The 25,724-nt window shown below is 30.6% G+C and overlaps 4 protein-coding genes and 2 non-coding genes across 6 annotated transcripts; 4 read left to right on the top strand and 2 right to left on the bottom strand.

Moving 5' to 3' along the window:
* Positions 1-755: 755 nt before the first annotated feature.
* LOC101501946 (GDSL esterase/lipase At4g16230-like) lies at positions 756-2,863 on the top strand. Its single transcript, XM_004508088.4, has 5 exons — positions 756-1,081; positions 1,214-1,341; positions 1,634-1,879; positions 2,138-2,393; positions 2,502-2,863. Exons 1-5 carry the CDS (start codon positions 844-846, stop codon positions 2,723-2,725), a joined length of 1,092 nt encoding a protein of 363 aa, XP_004508145.1. The 5' UTR covers positions 756-843; the 3' UTR covers positions 2,726-2,863.
* A 2,507-nt stretch (positions 2,864-5,370) lies between these two features.
* Positions 5,371-7,779, top strand: LOC101501633 (3-hydroxybutyryl-CoA dehydratase-like). Its single transcript, NM_001279166.1, has 3 exons — positions 5,371-5,908; positions 6,623-6,905; positions 7,442-7,779. Exons 1-3 carry the CDS (start codon positions 5,499-5,501, stop codon positions 7,541-7,543), a joined length of 795 nt encoding a protein of 264 aa, NP_001266095.1. The 5' UTR covers positions 5,371-5,498; the 3' UTR covers positions 7,544-7,779.
* A 1,964-nt stretch (positions 7,780-9,743) lies between these two features.
* On the top strand, positions 9,744-16,898 carry LOC101501315 (uncharacterized). The gene is made up of 15 exons (XM_004508086.3): positions 9,744-10,121; positions 10,207-10,401; positions 11,206-11,280; positions 11,387-11,554; positions 11,801-11,964; positions 12,132-12,344; positions 12,861-12,987; positions 13,128-13,316; positions 13,663-13,904; positions 14,476-14,595; positions 14,963-15,188; positions 15,269-15,328; positions 15,405-15,578; positions 15,662-15,771; positions 16,476-16,898. The coding sequence occupies exons 1-15, from the start codon at positions 9,945-9,947 to the stop codon at positions 16,639-16,641; spliced, it is 2,406 nt and encodes an 801-aa protein (XP_004508143.1). The 5' UTR covers positions 9,744-9,944; the 3' UTR covers positions 16,642-16,898.
* Positions 16,899-20,306: 3,408 nt separating this feature from the next.
* On the bottom strand, positions 20,307-20,384 carry LOC113787866 (small nucleolar RNA snoR118). Its single transcript, XR_003474388.1, has one exon. It is a non-coding gene; the product is annotated as a small nucleolar RNA snoR118 (small nucleolar RNA).
* A 102-nt stretch (positions 20,385-20,486) lies between these two features.
* On the bottom strand, positions 20,487-20,559 carry LOC113787914 (small nucleolar RNA R66). The gene has a single exon (XR_003474433.1). It is a non-coding gene; the product is annotated as a small nucleolar RNA R66 (small nucleolar RNA).
* A 2,495-nt stretch (positions 20,560-23,054) lies between these two features.
* On the top strand, positions 23,055-23,959 carry LOC101501000 (calcium-binding protein CP1). The gene has a single exon (XM_004508085.4). It carries the CDS (start codon positions 23,144-23,146, stop codon positions 23,633-23,635), a length of 492 nt encoding a protein of 163 aa, XP_004508142.1. The 5' UTR covers positions 23,055-23,143; the 3' UTR covers positions 23,636-23,959.
* Positions 23,960-25,724: the final 1,765 nt, after the last annotated feature.

Raw genomic sequence — 25,724 nt, 5'->3', positions numbered from 1 at the left:
AATAAGATCAAATAAGATTGATTTAAACAACAACTACTAAAATAAAATTTTAAAGCGATCAATTATAACTAAAAGTTAAAAATGAATTTTTTTTTTATAAATATTTTACCACATATATTCAAACTAAAAATATACGATTCTTAAAACAGTACTTTATTACAAGATTTCTATTTAACATGAATTTTACATTAAATATTTTGTTTTGTATGAAAGTCTTGTTAGCAACAAAATAGAGTTAAAAACTAGAGTGGAGAATGAGTAAGAAATGACATATATATTATACCCAATCCTAATCCGTCTATAAATTTTGATCGAACTAATTCTTTACATCCTAACTTGTCTCTAAACCTAAACAAACTCAATGCGTTGTCGATGCAATAAAACAGAGCTACGACTAGTCTTAAGGTTGAGTTGTATCCTATTCATTCACCCTCATATTTTCATTTAAAGTAAAATTTCTTAGTCACACATTTACTTAAACTTTTTTTTTTTTAAAACAACTTGCACTCCACTCCAACGTACTTTGCAATTTTATGACCAAATGCATATATTAGTTAACTATAGTTTTTAAATTCCTTTTTAGCCACATCCCCAAACATATAAAAAATTAAAAACAAACTTGTTCATTCAATTTCATTTATTCCCTCCAACCAAACGGTTTTGGCTAGTAGTTATACTTTATAATGCTGGGCAATTAATGTTGGTTCAAAATATATAATAATATTCCATTCCATCAGCTTTATAGCTAGCTAGTTGCATGTCTTGTGCACATTATAAATCTCATTGATTTTGACACATTTAGAACTTCATCATAACTGTGATATTTTATTAGTGCACTTTCTAATGGGGGTCACTGTTGTTGATATTGAGCTTCTAGTTTTCTTCATAGTTTTGGTCTTGTTTAGGATTTCAACTTCAGATGATCTACCAGCAAATTTTGTATTCGGAGATTCTCTTGTTGATGCTGGAAACAATAACTACATTTTTTCACTCTCAAAGGCTAATTTTTTGCCTCATGGTATTGATTTTGGAAAACCAACAGGGAGGTTCACCAATGGAAGAACCATAGTTGACATCATTGGTAAGATTTAGTAGTAGTAATTTATTTTTTAAATTATAAAGTTTTTATTTTTATTTTTTATATGAAATAGTAGTTGTTTAATTTCCCCTATCTTATTTTGCTTGATTTATTTTTTATGTTTTGCACCCCCAGGTGAAGAATTGGGTTTTGGATTCACGCCACCTTATTTGGCACCTACCACATTTGGACCAGTGATTTTGAAGGGTGTTAATTATGCCTCTGCTGGTGGTGGAATTCTCAATCTCACTGGACAAGTCTTTGTGAGTTTCTGCTTCAGTTCCTTATTTTTAGTTTTCCTAATAATAATAAAGTTCGTTAATTTACCTACACTTATAATTTGTAACTGTATATTAGCACTATATATATTTCCTTTTTGGATATTAATACTCATTTATTGAAATAGTCTTTTTAAAAGAGACAATGAGGTTTTGTGTCCGATCAGAAAGTGTGTAAATTACTAATATATATCTTTTATTTTTTTAAGTTTGTGTAAATTAACCACCCATAATAATAATATTAATAGTAATAATGCATGTTTGATATTATTTTTAGGGTGGAAGACTCAACTTGGATGAACAAATAGATTATTTTGCAAATACAAGACATGACATAATCTCCGACATTGGTGTTCCTGCGGCTCTCAATCTATTCAAAAAGGCATTATTTTCGGTCACAATTGGTTCAAACGATTTCATTAATAACTACTTAACACCTTCAGTCACATATTTTGTGTACAAATCGGATTCTCCAGAACTCTTTGTGAACACCATGATATCAAGACTCAGATTACAGCTCACTGTAATGTTTCTCACAACTTACAATCCCTTGTCTCAGCTTATTTTTCTCAATTAGTCACCAATTTAATTCTTGATTTCTGTAAGTGTCTTAAATTTTTAAAATGATATGTGAAATTAAAAAATCATGAATCACAATAGTCATTTTAAATCATGTCCAATATTAAAGATCATTTTAAAATTTTGTTAATTTCAAATATCAAATTATCTTGAGCTAGATTTTTGGGAACTAAATTGGTGACTCTACTTTGTATATATGCAGAGGTTATTCAATTTGGGAGCTAGAAAAATTGTTGTGGCAAACGTGGGGCCAATTGGGTGCATACCAAATCAGAGGGATGCAAACCCAAGTGCAGGAGATAGTTGTGTGATTTTCCCCAATCAGCTAGCATATTTATTTAACACACAATTGAAAGATCTAATTGTAGAGCTCAATTCAAATCTAGCAGGTTCAATATTTGTTTATGCAGATATCTACCACATTTTAGAAGATATACTCCAGAATTACACAGCATATGGTATGTTGCTGACCTTAGTCATATATTAATCTATTAGGACCTTAAATTGGCATGGTATTTTTGTAAACTAATTAATGAAGATTCAATTTGAATGTGTGTGTTGGGCAGGTTTTGATAATCCATCATCTGCTTGTTGCAACCTTGCTGGGAGATTTGGAGGTTTGATTCCATGTGGTCCTACGTCAAAAGTTTGTTGGGACAGATCAAAGTATGTGTTTTGGGACCCTTACCATCCCACTGATGCTACAAATGTTGTTATCGCTAAGCGACTCTTAGACGGTGCTTCTACTGATATTTCTCCACTTAACATTCGCCAACTCTTTCATTCTTAACTTACTTGTTAGAGGATTTGTTCTTTTCTAATTTAATTCAAAACTCAAACTGAGATTTTAATATTTGTTTGATAATCTGTGTACTTAATTATGTGCTATGTCCTCATTCAATGAACAATTTTGTTGTTGGTATTTCAATGCATCGTCCACCCACTTGCTCCATTCCATCTTACATTAATATTAATGTAGTAAAACAATTTTTAATTTGTTAAAGTTTATAAATAATTTAATATGACCTATTTGAATTTCAAACGATTGAAGAGTTTGTTTATAGCGTAGTATTATTTATTAGCACTCACTCTTAATATTTTATTAATCAAATAAATTTGGTCAAATGCTTGCACGAAAATAAATCGCCAACTGCCTCAATCATTTGGAGTTTTTACACGCATCATCTTATCTCAACTGTATAAAATAATACAGTTAAGAATCATTAATTTCAGCGTAAACGCTAACATTTATTATGAACCTTTCATTTATTTTATGCTGACAATAAATAAAAATTATTGATAAAATCAATTTTGGTTATTAAGTGTATGACCATTAAATTCTAGATAATAATAATAAAATTAACCTGAAACTAATTTATATTATGAATTTTTTTATCATGGCATTATCTTTTATTTAATTTTTAAGATTAGTCTTCAAAATTGAAAGTGAAATAACTAATTTATGTAGTGCAAAAAAGTAAAATTAAAATTTGTTTGGGTTGACTGCATAAATTAAAATAGAGTTAGCTAGTTTTGGATTTAATCTCTAAACTATCATTTTTTTATAATATTTTTTCATTACATAAGTAAAGGCAAAATAAAAAAGAAAAAAAAAAAAAACAGAAAACAACTATTGAAAGAAGACTAACGCTTAGAGCATAAGTTAGGAAAACTTAAGAGAGCTTTGAGTACAACTTAAATAATTAGAGATGACAACACAACTCGCACTCGTAGGTACTCATCTGAATCTATTGTGATTTGAGCGAAAAAAACTCGCTTTCATTGAGTGCGACAGTGGGTGTAGATTTTTTCCGATATTAAAACTTGAGAGTGGATGCGGATTTGTGGGTGTTGATATCCACACATGAGTCCGCCTCAAAAATAATATTATTGTCATTTTTAAATTTTATATAGATGTATTTATTTAATATTAAAAACTATAATCATCTCTATGTAAAAAATATGATTTTAATTTTTTTTAATTTTATTATTATATAACAATAATTATTTTTCTATATTAATAATAATAAATATGAACAAATTATTTTATATATATGAATAGAGGCGGACGACGACGGACAAATCCAAATCCGGTAACACGCAGGGATGTAGATTTAAATTTCACATTCAATAAAAATTAGTATCTATTTTCTCTAATTTCTCAAATGTAGACAAAACTCTCCACGCTCTATTGTCATGTCTACAATTAGCCTAACTAAATACTTAGGACTTCAAACTCTTATTTTGGTAAGGTCATATACACATGCATTTCCTTTGAGATTTGAGAAAAATGTGCTGAAAGGAATAGCCCACTCCACTCTTCCATAAAACTCTTGATGAGGTTAAGCAAGTTATAAAACTTGTGAAATGGTTGAGTCTCTTGGTGTATCAGTTGAACCACTTGCAAATAGTCGGAATAACAGATAATATTCTTAAAGCGTGTTTCCCAACACATCTTGTTCGTGATAAATTGCATGGATTTATGTACGAAGGATGTTAGACCACCAAACACTTTCGTAAAAGTAAATGATGAAACTATCGTCAAGCTATGGAGTAATAATAATAACTAATTGAGAGATATTTATTATATTTTATAGTTTATCAATCAAATAGAGTGTATGAATCAAACCGGAGAGATAATGTTACTTTAGGGACAAGTTGACATTTATTCAATTAAAATGTCTAAAGTAGAGCATCTGGTCCTCTAAATTTTGCCATATCATATAAATTAAACTTTTTACTTGTTCTTTTGCAAATAATTAAGCATAGTCTTAAATGTCATATATAAATTTTAAAATGAAAATGATATTCGGATAAAATAAAAAAAAATTAAAATTCAATGAAACAATATTTTAAAATATTTTTAAACCCACAAATTTTGACCAATAAAACAAAATCTTAAACCCACAACATATAGATGTAACATCTATCTTTTTAATTTAAAATTGGGTCATGTTAACATATGTGATCACATATTAAGAATTTTATAAATAATAATAATAATTTCTTAACAAAAGATAATCACCAAGTATGTTTTTTCGGTCTTCATCTAATTTCCTTAACAAAAGATAATCATCAAGTATATTTGTCAAAATCACTGGTAGACACATTATATCTATATCTATTATATTACTTCCTTCTAATATAATTAAAAAAAATTATCTAATTTTTTTCAATTATAGGAAAAGATTGCATTTATTGTTAGAATTTTTAATACTGTGAGATTTATATTTGTTAAAGTATAAAAAAATATTCAATGTTAGAGTATATTTGAGATATCATCTAAATTTGGATAGTGTTGATAAGTACTTCAAGAGTATTTAATAAAACAAACAAATCAAAAGTGAAAAATTCACTTCTTATATTTCATGATTATAAAATTGATAGCATTAAATAAACTTATTGTTGTTTGCAAATTGCAATTCTTAGAATTCCTTCGTCGTCACGCACTTCAACACAATCCTCAGAAAACAACTTGTCAACGTGTACATCAAGTTAAGATACTCCCAAAAAACAAACCATTAATCAAAATCAAGGCCATTGTAGAAATCGAACCAACCAACATGGATCAATCATCGCCTCAGAAACTAATACTCGTCAACCGCGATCCAAACGGCATCGCAACGGTAACCATTAACCGTCCCGATTCTCTCAACTCGCTAACTCGTGCCATGAACGTCGACCTGGCTCAGGCTTTCAAGAGCCTCGACCGTGACGAGGCAGTTCGGGTGATCATTTTAACCGGGTCGGGCCGATCGTTCTGTTCGGGTGTGGACCTTACGGCTGCGGAAGATATTTTTAAAGGCGATGTGAAGGATCCGGAGAGTGACCCGGTCGTGCAAATGGAGCGGTGCCGGAAACCGATAATTGGAGCTATTAGAGGATTTGCAGTCACCGCTGGATTTGAGATTGCTCTTGCTTGTGATATCGTGGTTGCTGTTAAAGGATCCAAATTCATGGACACTCACGCTAGGTTCCTTAGTTCATTCGTTGTTTTATATCTAAATTGATATTTTATTTAGGATTATTATTATGGATAAAATCATTAAATACTAATAAACTGTTGTTGTGTTAAGTATAAGCATATTGTCATTAGTTCTATCCATAATTCATGTTTTAGTTGGATTAGGCCTAACTCATCCCTAGCTTATAAGGTGAGGAATGCCTCTCAGATTTGACCTGAGTGGTTCGATAGCGGGTGACCACTAGGGCTTGGTCATCCCTTTAAAAATCGACTTATAAGGTGAGGTTTTTATTATTTTCTTTGAGGTTTTGCAATGTGGATAATTTGGAAGATGACCTGAACGGATAAACTATGATACTATTTTAGGTTTTTTTATATTATACTTATCCTTAATTTCTTACTAAATTAGCTCCTAAGGTGAGTGGTGTCATCTATGTTTAAACTTTTTTCAGGTTTTATCTCTTTTCAACGTAGAACTTGGGTTTTTCTCAATATATTATGTGTATCAAAATTATGTGATTATTAAAAGTGCTTCAAATTTTGTAATCCATAATATCCATGAAAAAATAACCCCATAGTTTTTACTATTTAGACATTTTCCTCTTGAACTATTATTTTTGAAAGGCGTGTTTAACTATTGTTCTTCTTATTGTTGTTATTATCGTTATTATTCATTGGCAATATTGGTTATTATTATTCATCGGTGTTATTGGTTATATACAGATTTGGGATATTTCCTTCGTGGGGTTTGTCTCAGAAGCTTTCACGCATTATAGGAGTAAATAAAGCCCGCGAGGTATCTCTTACGGCCACGCCATTGACTGCCGAGGTAGCTGATAAGTTGGGTTTTGTTAACCATCTTGTTGAAGATGGTGAACTGCTCAAGAAAAGCAGAGAAATTGCAGAAGCCATTGTGAAAAATAATCAAGACATGGTGTTGAGGTACAAGTCAGTGATAAATGATGGAATCAAGCTGGATCTTGGCCATGCTCTTTCCCTCGAAAAGGTTAGTACTTCAGCAAGGAGTGAAGCCATTAATAATTCCCTGTCAATTGTGCGAACTTTATTATTGTAATTAGGCGTATAGGTTTGCACGCTATGCATATGTTAATGCTAGTTAAGCATAGTTGATAGGGACACCTGAATGCTTAGTTAAAGTGGTTAAGACACTCGAAAAAGGTTGAGAATGAGATCTTTTGTTCAAACTACTAACATAATATTCTAACTAACATTTGGTTATGAAAAGGAAATGCATAATGCATAGTCAATGGCCTATTTAAGTACAATTAACTGTTTATGCTGTAGCTATAAAGACAGTTGTTAAAAACAAGACTAGTTAGCATTATTGGAGAATGATGGAAAAAGATTTTTATGGGTCTACTAATTATTAGTTTACATTTTTGCCTTCGCTGTGATCAGTACTCCTTGACAGCATTTTGGATATCTTCCTCCTTATTTTTGCATCTGAATCTTTGAATTACATTTGTGCAAACCATTTTAATGTAATTTTGATTGTGCTCTCTACCTGTGTACGAAATATAGGAGAGGGGACATGATTATTATAAAGGAATGACGAAGGAGCAATTCAAGAAAATGCAGGAATTCATAGCAGGTCGAAGTTCCAAGAAACAGTCTAAACTATAGGTTCTTTGTATGCACCAATCTCTCAAACTGTAAAGATATACAATTTTTTTTTTCTTCTCAGAGTTGAGGTTTTACGAGTTATTTACTCGTAAAAATCAGCAGACACTGTTCATCAACATAATGAAATTTAGCCTCTGATAAAAGTTCTTTATTAGTATAAAATAAAATGTTCTGTTATTAGTTTCCTGTTACTTGTGAATTTTTATTGGTTCGGAATGTGTTTTTAATTCCTGTAATTAAATATAGGATTTTGTTTTTGTCCTTCTATTTTACAATCTTCAGAATTGGATTATGTAAAAAGAACACTCTTCTCATGTGGTTGAGTGGTTCATCTGCTGTAGTCTCATTTCAAATAATCGTTATCTGTGTGGCTATCTAATCAGATGTGGATATTAGCGACCTGATGAGGTCTGAAGAATGGAAACATAACTTCTTATTATAGGTCTGTTTGAAAATTTTAAAATTAACTTAAATTCAATTTTGGTCCTTCAACTATCCTGATTTTGTGATTTTAGTTTTTTTTTCTTTGAGCGATTTTAACCCCTTTAAGATTTCTCTCTTTTTAATTTAGTAATCTTCCTCTTAATTTTCCTCCAAATTTATGTTGACACAATTAAATGATGTGACACTCAATTCACAGTGGCCCATAGTGTGAATTTTTTTTACTAAAATTAAAATAAAATAAAAACCAAATATGACTATTACATGTTATTTTCTCTTTAGATTTAAATTCATTTTTGGCAGTCCTTTTTAATTTGGCAGTCCCTGTTTCAGTTTTCTCTTAAATTTATGTTCAGCTGACGCAATTAATTGGTGTGCACCTAATTGACAGTGACATGACTTTTTATTAAAATAAATAAAAAAATTTATGGTAAAGAAATTATATGTGAGATGGGATAAAATTCCTAATTAAGGTTTTAAGTTTTTTGAAAGTCATAGTTGTTGGCATTTTTTTAAGCTCTGTTGTGAATGCTCTTTGACAGATTCCAAAAATAAATTTTCAAAATATATATTTTGTGAGTTTATAAACAATGTATTCAAAACTGAAATTATTATACTTTTGAAACATGAGAAAATCTTGGATGGTCACAAGATTTTGAACACTAATTAATTAGACGCACAAAAAAGAAAAAAAATGAGAAGATAAAATCATTTTTTTGAGCAAGAACATAAAATAATTTAAAATTTTGAACTATTATAATAATTTAGTGATATATAATTTTATACATGTGTCCAAATAATTTTTATTAAAAATTGTGACCATACAAACATTTATCCTGAATATACATCTAGAACTCAAACAATCTAAATCTTTTTTTACAATAACAATCTCAGTTCTGGTAATTGCTCCTTATGTTTGTAAAAATATACTCAAAAATCATGAATTCTTTGAGAACTGTAGGGGTGGGTGAATGAGAAAAAAGTAGGGGTGAGAAAAGCAACTTCGAATATAGATATATAGTCTAGTGAGATTATTAAGTCCGATCTCGATTAAAAACGGATTGGGCCACCACAACACGAAATAAGATTAGTATTGAAGAGATTTGGATTTTGTACCTCTCTATTAGATTTGTATTCTTTGATCGTAAAAAGTTCAATTTTATCTTTTTAATTTTATGGTAATAAAACTATTTCAAATTTGTACTTTTTTATCAAAATTTTGATACATAAATTTTTTTTTTAAAAATTCGGTATACAAATTAATACTATCGGAAATTTTATTTGATTAAAAAATTTGGCATGCATTTTTTTTTAGAAATTTTCGATAAATTTAATTTGTGTACTAGAAATTTTGTCGATAAAATTTTCAGTAGTTATTTATTTTTAAAAAGTTAAATTTTGAATTTTTTTATAATTAATTTTATTCTATAAAAAATTTCAAACAATTTAAAAATTTTTATATATAATTTTTTAAGAGTTTAAAATTTAGTACACGACATAAGTATCGAAAATTTCAGAAAAATAAATTTTTTATTTAAGAAGTTAAGAGAAAAAAAAGTTAATTTCTTAAAAAATTTAGTAATGTACAAATATACTCAATTATTTGTTTTAATTTTCAGTATTCAGTTGAAAGTAGTTTAGTAAATTAAGAGAAAATATATATAAATGGGATTATAAGTCTAATTAGAGGCACAAAATTCAATTTTCTAATATCGGTCATTAGTCATTACAATAACAATTGAGGACATAATTGTAAAAAAACGTAGTTTCCTTTCAGACCCATTGAAGTCCCGGCGAACGGACTAGTTTGTTTTCTTAACCAAACGGCGTCCTAACTAAGCAGAAATCACACTCCCACTGGGCTTAATCGACAGCTGATTAATTCATCATTCATTCATTCACATTACCAACAACAGCGACTTGTGAAACGATTCAATTAATTAATCTAACACGGCGAGGCATGGCGCCTCGTTCGATTATACTCATCGTGCTGAGTTTTCTGTTGACTCAGTCCGAGTCAGCACCACAAGCATTCAAAAGAGAACCAGGTCACCCTCAATGGCACCACAGCGCCTTCCACGACGTCAGAGATACCGTCCGATCCGACGTCCGCCGCATGCTCCATTCTCGTGCTGAGGTCATTTCTTCCCCTCATTTATCACAATTCGCATATTAAATCGAAATTAAAATTAAAATCACTCACTCTATGGTGCTTTTTTCAGGTTCCGTTTCAAGTTCCGCTTGAAGTGAATGTGGTTTTGATAGGTTTTAGTGGAGATGGAGGTTATAGATACACAGTTGATGCACATCGATTGGAACAGTTTCTCAAAACAAGTTTTCCGACTCACAGACCTTCTTGTCTTGAGACTGAGGAGCTACTTGATATTGAACACCATTTGGTTTATAATGCATTTCCTGTAAGCTACTCTTTCGTGTGCTATTTGATTCGTTAGTATATCTTTTATCCCAATTTTCTTGTTAATCACATCGTTATTATTAATTTTTGCCATGACCAATATTAGTCATTAGTAATATTAATATTGTTAGTAGTTTGTTGCGGGTGAGAATCAAACTCGCAATCTCCTTATCACTCCACAAGCAACCTCCATATATCCCCATTAATCACGTTGTTACTAGCCATCGCGGTTGGTAGGCATTTGATAAACAGCTATAACTTTTGCTGAGTTTGCTGTTTTGAGAAGGATGAGTTTCTCTCATATTGTTTGAATTCTGATCACCCTTATTTTGTTCTGAAATTGAGATATACATTTAGCATAGATCTTGTTCGTGAAGTAGTTAAAAAGGGCATTTAGCTCTTTCATCCGTAATTGCAAAAGGATAGCCTTGTTGCTTTCTTAAACTGCTCATTATAACATAAAAGGATAACAACCACAGAATTACTGGTAAAAGATGTCCATATTTCTATAGTCTTCACATATTGTCAAAAGTTTTAGAATGCTGAGAAGAATGAACTGTGCTTAATTTAGTTGAACTTTTTTTTTTCAGAAATTGTCTCTGGGTTGCTTATCACAATCAAACTTTACTTTGAAATCTTCAAACTAATCAAGCCTTTATTCTTTTAATATTTTTTGCTGTACAGACTACATTAAAACTTTTTGTTATGTTGCTTAATCTTACATAGGTTATCCGTATTCCGTGTAAATACCCCTTTATCTGAAATCTGAAAATTTCTAACAATTTAAATTGAAATCTTACCATAGGCTGGACAGCCTGAACTGATAGCACTTGAGAAAGCATTGAAAGAAGCAATGGTTCCTGCAGGAAAAACAAGGGAGGTAACTGTTTCTTTTCATGTCACTTTCTGCTATTTTTAGTTATAGGAAGGTAAAAGCTATAGCCTCCATCTTGAGATATAATTCTAAATTTTTTTACAACTTCCAGTCTGAATTTGGAAGGGAGGTACCTTTATTTGAAGTTGAAGCAACAACTGTAGAACCAATATTTCAAAAGTTGTACTCCTACATATTTGACATGGATAGTGTGGGATCTTCTGTCACAGAGATGGATAAACCAGTGCCAAGTGCAATATTTCTTGTAAACTTTGACAAGGTATAAACCAATATTCAATACTTAGTTGTGATGTGAAAATTACCTTGATTTATATCCGTAACAATTTAGTTGATATTAACTTTTTGTCACACATAAAATAACTGGTGAGCTTGTTTTCACTAACAACCAGGGGTGCAAATATTAGTGACTGAATGCTCAAGTTCTTCATTCTTCCTGCTTGTTTAGTATCATCTTCCACTACTTCTATGGCAGTTTTTATTTCTACTAATTTAAAATATATTGCAGGTGAGAATAGATCCTAGAAATAAGGAAATCGATCTTGATAGTTTAATGTATGGAAAAATTCCTGATCTAACTGAGGAAGATATGAAAAAACAAGAAGGAGATTACATTTATCGTTATCGCTATGATGGTGGAGGAGCAACTCAAGTTTGGCTAAGCTCTGGCAGGTAAGAAAGGCTTTGACCTAACTTTTTGCTAAATTTCAGTTTCTTTCGTCAAACTGAGTGTTATCCATTCTTGGAGGTTTTTTACTGGGAAAAACTGGTTTCAACACATATTTTGTGTCTCACAGTTACAAGCAAATTTTCAGCTTGACTTCTTTTTGTTTGTTCAGATTTGCGGTGATTGACCTTTCAGCAGGGCCGTGTACTTATGGTAAGATTGAAGCTGAAGAGGGAACTGTCAGTTCTAGAACCCTGCCAAGATTACGAAATGTTGTTACTCAAAGTGGCACAACGTCTCTTAAATCCAGCAACGATATTTTTCTTGGACAGCTTGCTTCTTTGGTATCAACCACAGTGGAACATGTCATAGCACCTGATGTTAGGTAATATGATGTCATCTGTAAGCATATAATATACTTTTCTATTTTTCCACTGATCTATCTCGACCTTCTTATATTTGCTACTCTTTTTTGTTGTTTGTTGTTGACGTTTCACTGCCCAATGCTGACTACCATAGGGCACAGCTGGTCTTATTGTTGTCTGATAAGATTTTCATGTGTTTATAGGCTGCCTATGCCTGAACCTTTTTCCCATTTTAACTGCCTACCTGTAATTCTGTATGTGGTGTCCCAATCAGTGCCCCCATAAGATTGTAATATCGGTTTTAAATACCTAACCTGTGAAACTTGTGGTATGATATGATCCTTATTTTTCACCTAAGAACCATTGCTAACTTCGTGCACTTTTTTAATTCGCACAGTTTTGAATACTTATATGTAAGTAGGTTGTCAGTTTAGCATCTAGCATGCAAGTTATAAAACTAGAATAATTCATTGACAGGCTGATAACTGATGTAGTATCTTTAGAATCTAATTATGCTTTTATTGATATATGTTTAGGTTTGAAACTGTAGATCTTACTTCAAGATTGCTTGTACCAATAATTGTCTTGCAAAATCACAATCGATACAACATTATGGCGGGAGGCCATAATTACAGTATAAACGTCGACGAAATTAAGGCAGAGGTTTGTAATTTCCTTTGGAGTAGGCTACCAATTATTTTACCTCCGAGTTTGAAAATGATATGGGGTAGTTATCAAGAATTGAGGTTTTCTTTAGTTTAGCAGGAACAGCATGCGACTTTTACAGTTTTTTCTTTCCTCAGGTGAAAAAGATGCTTCATGATGGGCAAGAAGTAGTAATTATTGGGGGTACTCATGCACTACATCACCATGAGAAGCTGACAATTGCGGTTTCAAAAGCTATGCGTGGACATTCTCTTCAGGAAACCAAGAACGATGGTCGTTTCCATGTTCATACCAAGACTTATCTGGATGGTGCTATTTTAAAAGAAGTGGGTGCTGTCTAGTTTCTTAAATCTACCATTTTTATTTCCCATATAATATTAGATGGGCAACGTGGTCTCTTCCCTTTCACTGGATAAATCAGTGGAGAAATTTTGACTAACTTTTAAATATTGAATCATGAGTATGTCTTTGCTGACACCTTTAATTAGATATTGAGAAAATTGAATACTTTGCAGACATGGTGCTGCTCATGCTCTGTTTTAGCCTTTCTGAAGAATATGCATAATTCATTATCCACAATAGCTAAATATGTCTGCATCTCAGATGCTAAATATGAATTAATTTTGTTATTTTTTAAATATTCTATATGGGCTTGAAACTGCATTTGAGCAGGAGATGGAACGTTCTGCTGATGTTCTTGCTGCTGGATTGCTTGAAGTTGCTGACCCATCTCTTTCAAGTAAATATTTCCTCCGCCAGAATTGGATGGATGAATCAGAAGGGTCAACTGATTCAATTCTTAAGCATAAGCCTCTTTGGTCTTCATATAACTCAAAACATGGCAAGAAAAGGAGAAAGAATGTAAAGAAACAAGGGGGTCTCCAACCAACTTATGGAACAAGAGTAGTTCCTGTGTGCGTACACCACTATCCCTTCTCTAGATGCATGTTGAAAATACAACTCTAACATTAGAGTATCTTTGCAGTTGTGTATTTATATTTATTTATGGGTTTATCGAAAACTAGTAAAAAAAATCAATTTTTTTTTTACTGTTCACTTAATTAAAGTTAATTAGGACCCTTGAAATTTATGGCGAAGAAAGACAATATTGGTAAGTTAGTAGTTAGATACTATTGGCTATTTGGACACTTGGTGGCCTTTTTCAAAAATGAAAGTTGCATGAATAACTCGAAGAAGACAAGAAAAAGGAATAAATGTTAAGGATGGGAGTTAGTTATGTATTTCAACAGTTGTATTGATCGTAGTGGACAAACTCTAGGAATTGGACTTAGGCGATAAAAAGAAATTTAAGAATGCTTGGCTGTGCTTGATAAGGTATTATTAAAAAGCAGTGTGTCACTTGGTTGAAATACTTTGATATAAAGTGCATTATATGCTGCTTGAACAAAAAAATGATTGGTGTAACATATTATTTTTGTTTCAAAACCAGTTCAATATTGAAATGCTATGCTTTTTATCGTGCAGTTTTGTGCTATCATTGGCTGACGTGGACCCAAATCTTATGATGGAGGATGAAAGTATGGTGTGGACAAGCAATGACGTTGTAATTGTGCTTGAACATCAAAATGATAAGATTCCTTTGAGGTTGGTGAAAGTATGGTGTGGATATTCAGTACTTGTGAGTTGAAGATTGGTGCATATTATATTATTATTATTATTGCAGACATTGTGACATGTAGATGATAAAGGAAGGAATGTAGTTTGCTTATCAGTGATTGTTGAATGCCGACATAATTTGCTTATTGTAGACTGTATGAAACATCTAGTATTTCTATGCAGCAACTTGACCATTTTTGTCCATTGAATTTTCACATCTCAATTGACTTAAAAAAGGAAAAAGAGTTTTCACATCTCAGTTCAAATTCACTGACAATATTTGTCTTGTTTCCTCATTATTTAGCTGTTTTCTTTTGCAAAATTTGACATCACTCTTCATTCTCTCGTTTGACAGTTATGTTTCAGAAACATATAGAAGGCATGCGGTCCCATCTCAAGCACAGCGTCATATATTGGCTGGTCTTGCCTCGGTGGTGGGTGGTTTAAGTGCACCATATGTGAAAGCTTCTCATGTACATGAAAGACCTGTTGTGAATTGGCTCTGGGCAGCCGGTTGTCATCCATTTGGACCATTTTCGAATACGTCTCATGTCAGTCAACTGCTCCGCGATGTAGCATTGGTGAGTGCCCTCTCAATATACCGAAAATTAATTATATAGAGAAAAAGTATTTCTTAAATTGTCTTTTTGTTTGCTGACAGAGGAACTCAATATATGCACGTGTGGATTCTGTACTTCGTAAAATTCGTGAAACATCAGAGGTAATTTGTGGTTGTTTGAGTTATATTAACACTGTTACTTGATTATTGGATCATGGATCCCAGTCATTCTATGCAGACCGTCCAATCTTTCGCAGCAGAGTATCTGAAAACTCCCCTTGGTGAGCCGGTGAAGGGAAAGAAGGAGAAATCAAACACTGAACTGTGGTTGGAGAAGTTCTACAAAAAAACTACCAATTTGCCTGAACCATTTCCGCATGAATTAGTTGAACGCTTGGAAAAATACCTTGACGTAAGTGTTACTTGATTGAAGTTCTTGACCTCTCTTTGTGGGATTTTGGATTGTTGACATTGTGACATGTATACGTTCACCAGGGCCTTGAGGAGCATCTTGTTGATATGTCTTCATTATTATATGACCATCGGTTACAGGATGCCTTCTTGAACAGTTCAGATATTTTGCAGAGCACCATGTTCACCCAACAGTAAGTTTACCTTATTTTTTAAAATATTTTTTATACTTTTTCAAATTGGGAATACAACGACCACTGAGCTTTATTCCGCTAAGTAGGACTAACTAAATGGATCAAACGGCGCCACAATGTTTTATCATACAATATATCTATATCCAACTCATTAATTTCTACATCTTAATAGTTCTCTGTCTCTAGCAATTTAACTACCCTTCATCTAATCTACTCTCATTACTATAGAATTTATAGGTCTCTTCTTCACGTGTCCAAACCACCTAAGCCTAGTTTCCACCATCTTTTCTACGATAGGTGCTATCACGACTTTCTCTTCAATGTTGTCATTCTTAATCCTATCTCATCTAGTCTTTTCATACATGCAACACAACATTATCTTTGCTACGTCTATTTTATCCTCTGTTTGGTTTTTTACCGCTCAACACTCTGTCCTACACAATATTGTCGGTCTTAAAGTTGTGCGATAAAATTTCTCCTTCAATTTAAGTGGTACTTTTTATCACATTAAACACCTAAGATCTTCCTCAATTTCAACCACTCAACTTGAATTTTATGGTTTAAAAATCTCCTATTTCTCCGTCATTTTGAACTATGGACCAAAAATATTTTAGTTTTTGACTTGTAGTACGATATGATCTTCAACTTCTACCTCCAACTTTTATTTTAGTAATAGTAACCACTCACAATTTTGTGAATTGCAGATATGTTGACCATGTTTTGGCCACCGAGAGGGAAAATATGAAATGCTGCAAAATTGAGTACAAGTACCCCCTGCAATCTTCTCAAACTTACATCTATGGAGGAATACTTATTGCTGGTTTTGTTGTGTACTTCGTTGTAATTTTCTTCTCTTCTCCAGTGCGCTGAATCAAAATTTTGAAGCCGGCAAACTAGAAGCCTATCACACTAGGTAGAGCAGATCACTGCTATACCACAACGAAAATACATATACAAAATTTCAATGCCAAGCAATACATGTAGGACAGTTGAAAAGAACAAAACTACTTCAGTAACATTTACTAGGTCATGTGTATTTAGGCACTTCCAGGGTTTTGTGTATTTATACTTGCTTTGACTTTTTACACAGTGATAAGCTAAAGACAATCTCGTGCATTAGATGTGAAGATTGAGCGATTTACTTGGAAGAGCTAAATTAAGGGAGAAAGGGATTTTCACAATTAACATTAATTACCGAGTCGTGAAGACTAACTGAAAGTCCAAACTAATGCTTCTGATAAAAATGATTTAGGTAGCCAGATGCTTAGTGCCACCCAATATGCTTAATTCATTAAACATTACTTTCAGTCGTTCTGACTGCTTCAGGAAACCAACCAATATGCTCCTCAAAACGTTATATGATACCCTTAACATAAAAGAAGATGGAAGCTTGATGTTTTTTTCTTACTCCAAAAAAATATTCATTCATTCAAATTAAAAGAGTAGATCGATAGAAAATAACACAAATACAAATTTGTTAAAATTGAAAAGAATGAATATGTGAACAAGTTCACAACACTCAGGTTAAGAGTATAAAAATGACAATATTTATAAATTTGACAATAAAAGAGATTAGAATATTAATACATTTCAATTTGCAACATTACGACGTTGAAATTAGTGACTGAATCTATTTCTATTGGATCAAAATAAATCTGAACAAACATGAAGCAAAAGTTGATTTACAATAATCTATTTATGTAAAATGATAGAAGAAAAACAATATAGATGTATAATTTTGGATAAAAAATATCTTAAAACACTTATCTTTATGATGACGAAGATAAAAACAAAATAAAGATAGAGAGGAGGCGATGCCAGAGACGGATCTAAAAAATGATCCCTGATCCCTCTCTTTCCATCGCCTACTACAAATATTTAGAGGAATAAACAACTCAAATATTGATCCAAGTTATTATTTATTAATGTTTTCAACTTTTCATCCTCGAGAAAATTCAGATCAAATATTTTGTAAGACTGTAACTCAGTAAATAAAGCGGTCCTGTAATTGAAGAAAATTTTATCCTATATCATTCACATTTTACCTTTACCCCCACAAATGCAAAGAAAATGATATTTTTGCCTTCGTATAAATCTTAAATTTTGTAGAAAAAATTCAATTTTACTGAAAAACATAAAAAAGTTTTTCGATACACAGTATATATTCCGGAAAACTTTTTTCAAGTTTTTCAATAAAGAAGTTACACTCCGAAAATTTTTTTTCGAGTTTTTCGGTAAAGAAGTTACATTCTAAAATTTTTTTTTTAATTTTTCGATAATTTAGTTACACTCCATAAATTTTTTTTTAAGTTTTCCGAAAAAGAAGTACTTAGAAAAACTTCTTCACAAGCTTTTCGGTACACATCAAATTTTTCATTTTATTTTTAAAAAAACAAAATAGTACTTAGAAATTTTATATATCGAAAAACTTAAAAAACTTTAAAAAAAAATTCCGCTAAATCTTAATTTGAGTTAATAAAATAATATAAAAAAATTCAAAAGTATATTTGACATTTTTAAAAATTTATGGCGGCATAAATACAAATGTTGAGGTAAAGGATAAATTTTTCGTAATGGAATGGATGGACTGAGAAGTTAGCCTAAACATGTTGTACTAATTTCTTTGTTTTCCTCTTAAATAATGACTTTCTACAAATAAAAAATGAAAAAGTGAAAGTCACGTATCAGTTTTATTCGATTTTTATTTTATTTTATTTCCACATAATACACATAAATGGTAGTTATAATTGGAGTAGTAAAGTAATATTGGACTAAATAGTAAGTGCCACAAACGGTCGGTTTTATTGGTTAATATTCAAATTAAAATTAAATGGTTGGTATTTTTGTTTTCATATTTGTTTTAATAAATAAAAAAAATCTGCCTCCAATCTATTGATTTTCTGGATCCTGGTGACTGTTAGATATTTTGCCTGGTATATGGAAGCTTGAGATTGAGTGAGCATGAATCACCAACTGTCTCATAGAGTCTTGCATAGGTGTGTAACATGTTTCATTCAAAATCAATCATATTATAGTATGTTTGGTTCATTTGATTTGTTCTAAGTCAATCATATTATATTATAGTATGTTTGATTTGGTCTAGATTGGCTTAGTTTAGTTATATATATTTTAAAAAATTAAATTTATTTTACAAAATATATAAAAAAATTACTTTTTTCTCAAACATTTTGAAATTTTTATGCAATAAAACAACACTGAAAACAATAAGATAAATGGATTAAAAAAGGCATAAAACGTTTTTTGGTAGCACTACTATATATAATAGCATAAATAATAAAAAAATAGTTTTGATCCTGGATTCAGTTTAGGCTTGAATATGAAGGAAAAACAAAAATCAACACAACAAATGGATTTGATTTGATTTTCAGATTCACAAGATCATTGATTCAGTTTTTATCCCCCTAAGCTATTTTACTCAAAAGAAAACATGGTTTTATCATATCTATTTTTATAATTTTTTTAGATAATAACATTTCAAAAATAATTAAAATAAAAAACTATTTTTTGTCACAATAAAAATTTTTAAAAGATACATTTTGAAAGATACATAAAACTAAATAAAATATATGACGATAAAAAATGATAATTGTTAGAATTGCATAGAATGCAATTTTGATTCGATTCGTTCCAAACGGAATTACCGGTGAATCCATCTATATTGGATAGTAGTTTATGATGAGATTTTGGAATCAAGAGCATTGTTAACTCGTTTAGTATCATGTAATTATCATGAAACAACTCATTTTGAAGCATATAATTGATCTCGTGTCATCCAACATATCTCATTATTAAGAAATTACATCATATGGACAATGCATCTTTACTAAACTATTTTAATTATATTACTCGAACTCGTTTTAGGAAAATCAAGCTCGTAATAAAGGGTCATTCTTATTATCTTCAGCAATAAAGTTGGAACCGAAAACTAAGAAAAGTCAATACAAATATGGGGCGATAATATTATTGATCGATTATTTGACAATTTTTATTTTAATAAGAAATCAAAACATATACTACAAAATATATAGTTTTGAAAAATCAAAAAATACAAAGGGCTCTTATTATAAAATGAAAGGAGACATCTAATTCTGAGATTTGGTGTCGTTGCTGCCGATAATAGTTGTTCCCACGGAACTGATTTGGTCATCAATGAGCTGCACATATATCATCTATTGCACAATATAAATCAGAAATAATATTGCTCAACTTGAATTTATATGAGACACCAAATTCATGGTAACATGTTCGGCTTGTACATTCTTTTATAAGCAAATCATAAAGGGTTATAAATATTTTATATATTTAATTATATAATTTATTCTTGTATCAAGAAAATAAATTCCAACACCATCGAGGTTATTTGACCCAATAAATAAAAAAAATCAAAACACATGTTGTCTTATATGAGTTTTGTTCACAGGTAAACGAACAGGTAAACGAACATAACATACTCTCTATGATATTGACAAACAAGCATAAATTCATAACAAAATTATAAAACTGAAAGAAATAAGAAGTCAGAGATAGCTTTCTAGACTAGCAATGTGCATCATAAAATATGCTCAGAGCCCAGTGCTTATTTCATCATTCATTTCTTTTTTTCAAATTCATATCACATACAAAGGTGTTTTAAAGAATTATAATTAAAAGGAAAAAATTAATAAAAAAGCGGGATAGGAATAAGGTTGAAACGAATCCTCAGTGTTATGCTTATAGCTGACATCAAGTAAGAAAATCAGGTCTCAAAGATTTCATGCCATCATAGGATCCAACAACATTTACTACAACCAAATATAAAACTTACAATTGTTCATAACCTAAAATCGAAAATTATAAAACAAAATACATAAATACATGGAAAAGGGGGGATTTAGCAGTCTGATAATTCACTGCGCCTGTTGAAAATACGAAGGCGAAGCGACTCAACATGGCTGCAATAAATCTATGCCTCTTTGTTCATCGATGATGAGATAAAACCATTAATCAAATGGAATTGAATCAAAGGCATCTCAAGAGGCAAATTAAAGACAATGATTTAAAAAACCATGATAAAAATGCAAAAAAAAATGCTGAATAATATAGGCAGAGAGAAAAAAAGATTTCTGAATTGTTCCTGCTACTCGATGCAGAACTATTGCGTTGGTTCTGAGATTTATAGTGGGAATACTTGAATTAGGGTTTTTCCTATGTGCGAAAAGACAGTGAAAACCGTTCTTTACTATTTTATTACGCGTTTACCCTTTCTTTGGACGATGAAATAAAGTGAGGCCGAAAGGCCTCCAAACAAAAGGCCCACTCGTGAAGCCTGGCCTCATAACTATATGTTTGTGTTTGTGAATACTTTCTAGAATGATCTGTTCTTTTTTTTTCTACATGTAGAAAGAATGCTATTTTTTTATGATTAGTAAATAATAAAAATTGTTTGGTTGGATAGTGGATCTTTAATTCTAATTTGAAATTTCATAATTACTACGAATTTTATTTTTATCAACAAAAAATATATAATTTTTTATACTCTTAATATTAGGTTGTTTTACTTTTATATTTGATAAAGTGACAAACATATCTTTAAAATTTTTGTGAAAATGGTTTTATTAAAAACTATTCCTAAAAATTACAAATTGTGTATAGTATGTACATTTTTTTAATCCATAAAATTGAATGAAAGTAAGAATATAAGACAGTGAAAAGTAAAAAAGAATATTAAAATCATTTTGAAAATATGTGAAGGCAATATATCGAATATAGAAAAATCAAAAATATTTTGTGTTTAATATTTTTTATCATAATATAAATGTTTTTCTATTCAATAATATGTCATTTCACTAAAAATATAATTTTTTATCAACATTATTCAAGAGACTTTTAGTTAAGTTATAAGAGACTTGATCTCATAGGCACAAGTCCTACTAGCTTTTTTAAAACTTCTTTAATATATACGAGTAAAAAAGTTATCTAACCGCACAATCTCAATAACACTTAGTCGATTGATCGAAAAGTGGCTTTTCATAAAAAAAAAAATATTTGGCTCAATGTATGTTTTTTTACTCATTGAAAACAATTTGAAATGTATATCCACATGCATTTGACGGGTTTGGTTCAAAGAGACTTCTTAGTTAAAATATTTTTTTATATCCTCTTAACCATTATTATTCCATCCAACAATTTCTAAATCATCTCAACTAGACACTTTTAGATTGAACTAATAGTTAAGGATTTAGTGGAAATTCAACCCCCTAAATATGAAGTACTTTTGGGTGCAAGATCGGGGATTCAACTCATAAACGCTGTAGTCTTTTAAAACAAAAAATTAAAATATGAAATATGTCTAGTGTTACATAAACTTCATATGTATACAGTTATGTTAGCTCTATAGATGATTTGTCACATAATTTTATGACTAATATGTTAATAGTATTTTCATTAAATACTTGATATCGAAATAACATATAGATCAAAATTGCATAAATTGTTGATTTAGAAAATGATCGAGTAAGACATAACAACATTTTTGAATTTCACTTAGGGGTTAATATGTATAGTTTTGGCCCTTTGAATAAAAGAAATGTTGTAGAAAATAGTGAGCTAAATTATTTGAAAATTAACAATTGACAAAATAAATATATCAATATATTTCAATAATATGGTGGAAAAAATGGACAGTGCTAGCATATCTCTCCACAACACCAGCATCCTAATTGTTCATTGTCAATAGATTAATTTATTATTTATTTATGATTGCAATTCACATACATTGTAAGTTTAAATGAGTTTTACACCAATAATTTATAAGAAATGTCTACTTTTTATATATGTTGTACTAATAAAGTGTAGTGGAATGAAGTAATACGATTTAACAAAATACATAATACAATTAGATATTAGGAAAACTCTTCTACATTTTCATTGTATATATATTTATTTCGAAAACCATAACTCGTGACCACTACTGTATAAGTTTTTATTTTAGACAAATAAGTAAGAATTTAGCAGAGCCAGAATTTGAGTCCACGGTGGGAATGAGATCCGAAAGAAACAACACCAATGATGTCACCCCACACGTAAGAAACCCCACCAAAAGATGAAAAGTATACAACCTCCCAAACCTTGTTGCTCAAGTCCCGTGTGAATATCGAATCGAACCATGCGTTTCCAAATTTTGTGGGCCCCCATATTCTCGGAGCCCAAAGTCTTTCTACTTATTTTTATTTTTTTTATTTTTATATAAATAAAAAAAACATGCGTAGAGACAACTCTTCTTAACCATAAATAACCACAAAAACCACACAAAAACAATAGTACACAAACATAACTCGTTCATTCATTTTTCCTCGAACACAAAAAAAACACCATGTGTCCTTCTGGCCGAACCCTCCGCCCTCAACCTTCCACGTCAGATTTTCGTCCGGCATTCGACATTCTAGACGCCGATTCCGACGGCAAAATAAGCCGCGAAGACCTCCGCTCGTTCTATGCCACCGTTAGCGGAGGCGTCAATGGCGGAGACGACGCCATCCGTGCGATGATGTCGGTAGCGGACACGAACATGAACGGATTCGTGGAGTACGAGGAATTCGAACGCGTGGTAAGCGGAAACGGAGAAAAGAAACCGTTAGGATGTGGGGCCATGGAAGATGTGTTTAGGGTGATGGATAGAGACGGTGACGGTAAACTTAGCCACCATGATTTGAAGAATTATATGGCTTGGGCTGGCTTTGTTGCCACCGATGATGAAATAAGCGCTATGATCAAATTTGGTGGTGGCGATCGAGACGGTGGCGTTAGTTTTGATGGTTTGGTTCGTATATTAGCTTTTGATCATTCCGCCGCCTCTGCTAATTGATTTTGGGTTGGGATATTGCGGAATTCTTCGAGGCTTTGGAAAATCCTTTTTTGTGGAGGTCGGTGTTTGTATGCCCTTAAGCTACTTACTCCATTCTAGTGAAAAAATAGATAAATAGATGTATTTGATTTAAATTTAAATTAAATATATCGTTTTTTTTTTTTATATATATTTTACGATTGAGGGAACATATGTTATTTTGTATAGTGAGAATTTAAGTTGAGCATTTCCAAAAGATGTACGTTTGTTTTCTGCGAATTTATGGTTGAGCGCTAAGATGCAATGTGAAATTATGAATGAATGGATGTATTACTGTGAGCTTAATTTATTCGTTAGATATGCACTAAGAAGTTACTTTGTTTTTTAATATATTCACTCTATGTTTCTTTTTTTACTTAAATATACTCACTCTATGTTAGATATATACAAATAAAATAAAGAATAATATTTTACTACATTGTTTTTATCAATTGTTTGTATATTTATGACGTTGATTATGGTTAATTTAAAATAGAATATCATTATAATATTAGTTAGAGATATATTTAAAAATAAAATTTTAATTTAAAATAGAATATCATTATAATATTAGTTAGAGATATATTTAAAAATAAAATTAAAAGAATCATCCACTTTGTGATATTTTTATTTGACGAAAATGGTCTTTTAAGTTTTCAGTTTTATACCAAATTTTTATAGCTTAAAAAATCAAAATATAATTAAATATGTTTATTCTTGTGTAGCCTTAAAAAAAAGGAGAATTATTTTATCTATGAGAAAATGCGGGTATTGCCGTATTGGTACCTGTTTTGAAGTTGGATCACAATAATTGTCGGAGGTTGATGCCGTAGTGTAGGGTTGTTTTAATTTTCGAGAAAAAATATTGTTGTTAGTTGAATAGGTAGTGGTCCCATTCAAAACATTACTCATAAATCAATTTAATATAAAATTTAAATTACTTCAAAAATAATTAAATAAAGTTAGTTATATGCACTTTGTCACCTTAATGTTTTAGGTTAGTTGCATTCTCCATCCTTATTTATTAAATTAAATATTTTCCTTTATAATTTAATTTTATTGATTGTTATTTTCACTCTTAATGAAGTTTTTCTACTAAAGAAAATAATACAAATTTAAAAAGTTATCATCATAAATAAAAAGACACGTTAATTTATCTCAATTTTAAGAGAAATTTGAGTTTCAACGAACATAACTTTTAACACTCAATAGTTTGATATGACAATAAGAGAGAAAATTTGATATATGTATTGTCTAGTTCAATTGACAAATATCAAAAAATTTATGATGAATATCATGCCTCGATTCAAACTTAATCAACATATTCTTTCTGACAAATACTAAAATTATTATAGAAAAGTTTATGTCAAAATATTTCCAAGAAAAATAATTGTTTCATTTAAAATCTAAGCAACCTATTCCCTTTTTATTCATGTATTTGGAAATAAAAGAACTTCCAAAAGAGAGGATAATCTAATTTTACCGTATAGTCAACGGTGAAGTATTTTCGTGTAATTTGCAAATTGGTTTATCTATCTTTAGCCAATAATAAAAGGGAGATAAAAAAAATTATTTTACCTTTTAGAATGTATTGAATTTTTTCTTTAATAAATAAGATGATAAATAATACCATAAATTTATATATAATTACGAATTTTTATTTTAAATTTAGGATACAATGTCTAATCCGATAATATTTTATCAGTTAAACTAAAATGTAAGGATTATAAGTTACATGTTACATTTTGAATCTTGTTGTGATAATTTAGTTTTTCTTTTGATAGAGAAAACTTAACAAAATTTCTATTGATGTAACGATGCCGATGAAACACGAAATAAGCATACGCAAGCCATGCATTAAATGTGTTGAATTTTGACGTGTTCATTATATTTATGATATTGTATATCGATTTCAAAGTTTAAGTTCTATTTAATATTTAGAGCGTTTGCTATAGACATACTTTTTGAAGTGCATTATACGGTGGAAAGATATAAATTTGTCTTTCAATATTTTTGTTTTCTTTAACGGAACAAACAATTAGAGGAAAAACTACAACAAAGTAGAATTAAA

Source organism: Cicer arietinum, chromosome 7 (genome assembly GCF_000331145.2).
Source record: "Cicer arietinum cultivar CDC Frontier isolate Library 1 chromosome 7, Cicar.CDCFrontier_v2.0, whole genome shotgun sequence".
Classification (NCBI taxonomy): Eukaryota; Viridiplantae; Streptophyta; class Magnoliopsida; order Fabales; family Fabaceae; genus Cicer; species Cicer arietinum.
The sequence above is the reverse complement of the archived record's forward strand: the minus strand, read 5'-3'. Positions and strand labels throughout refer to the sequence as shown.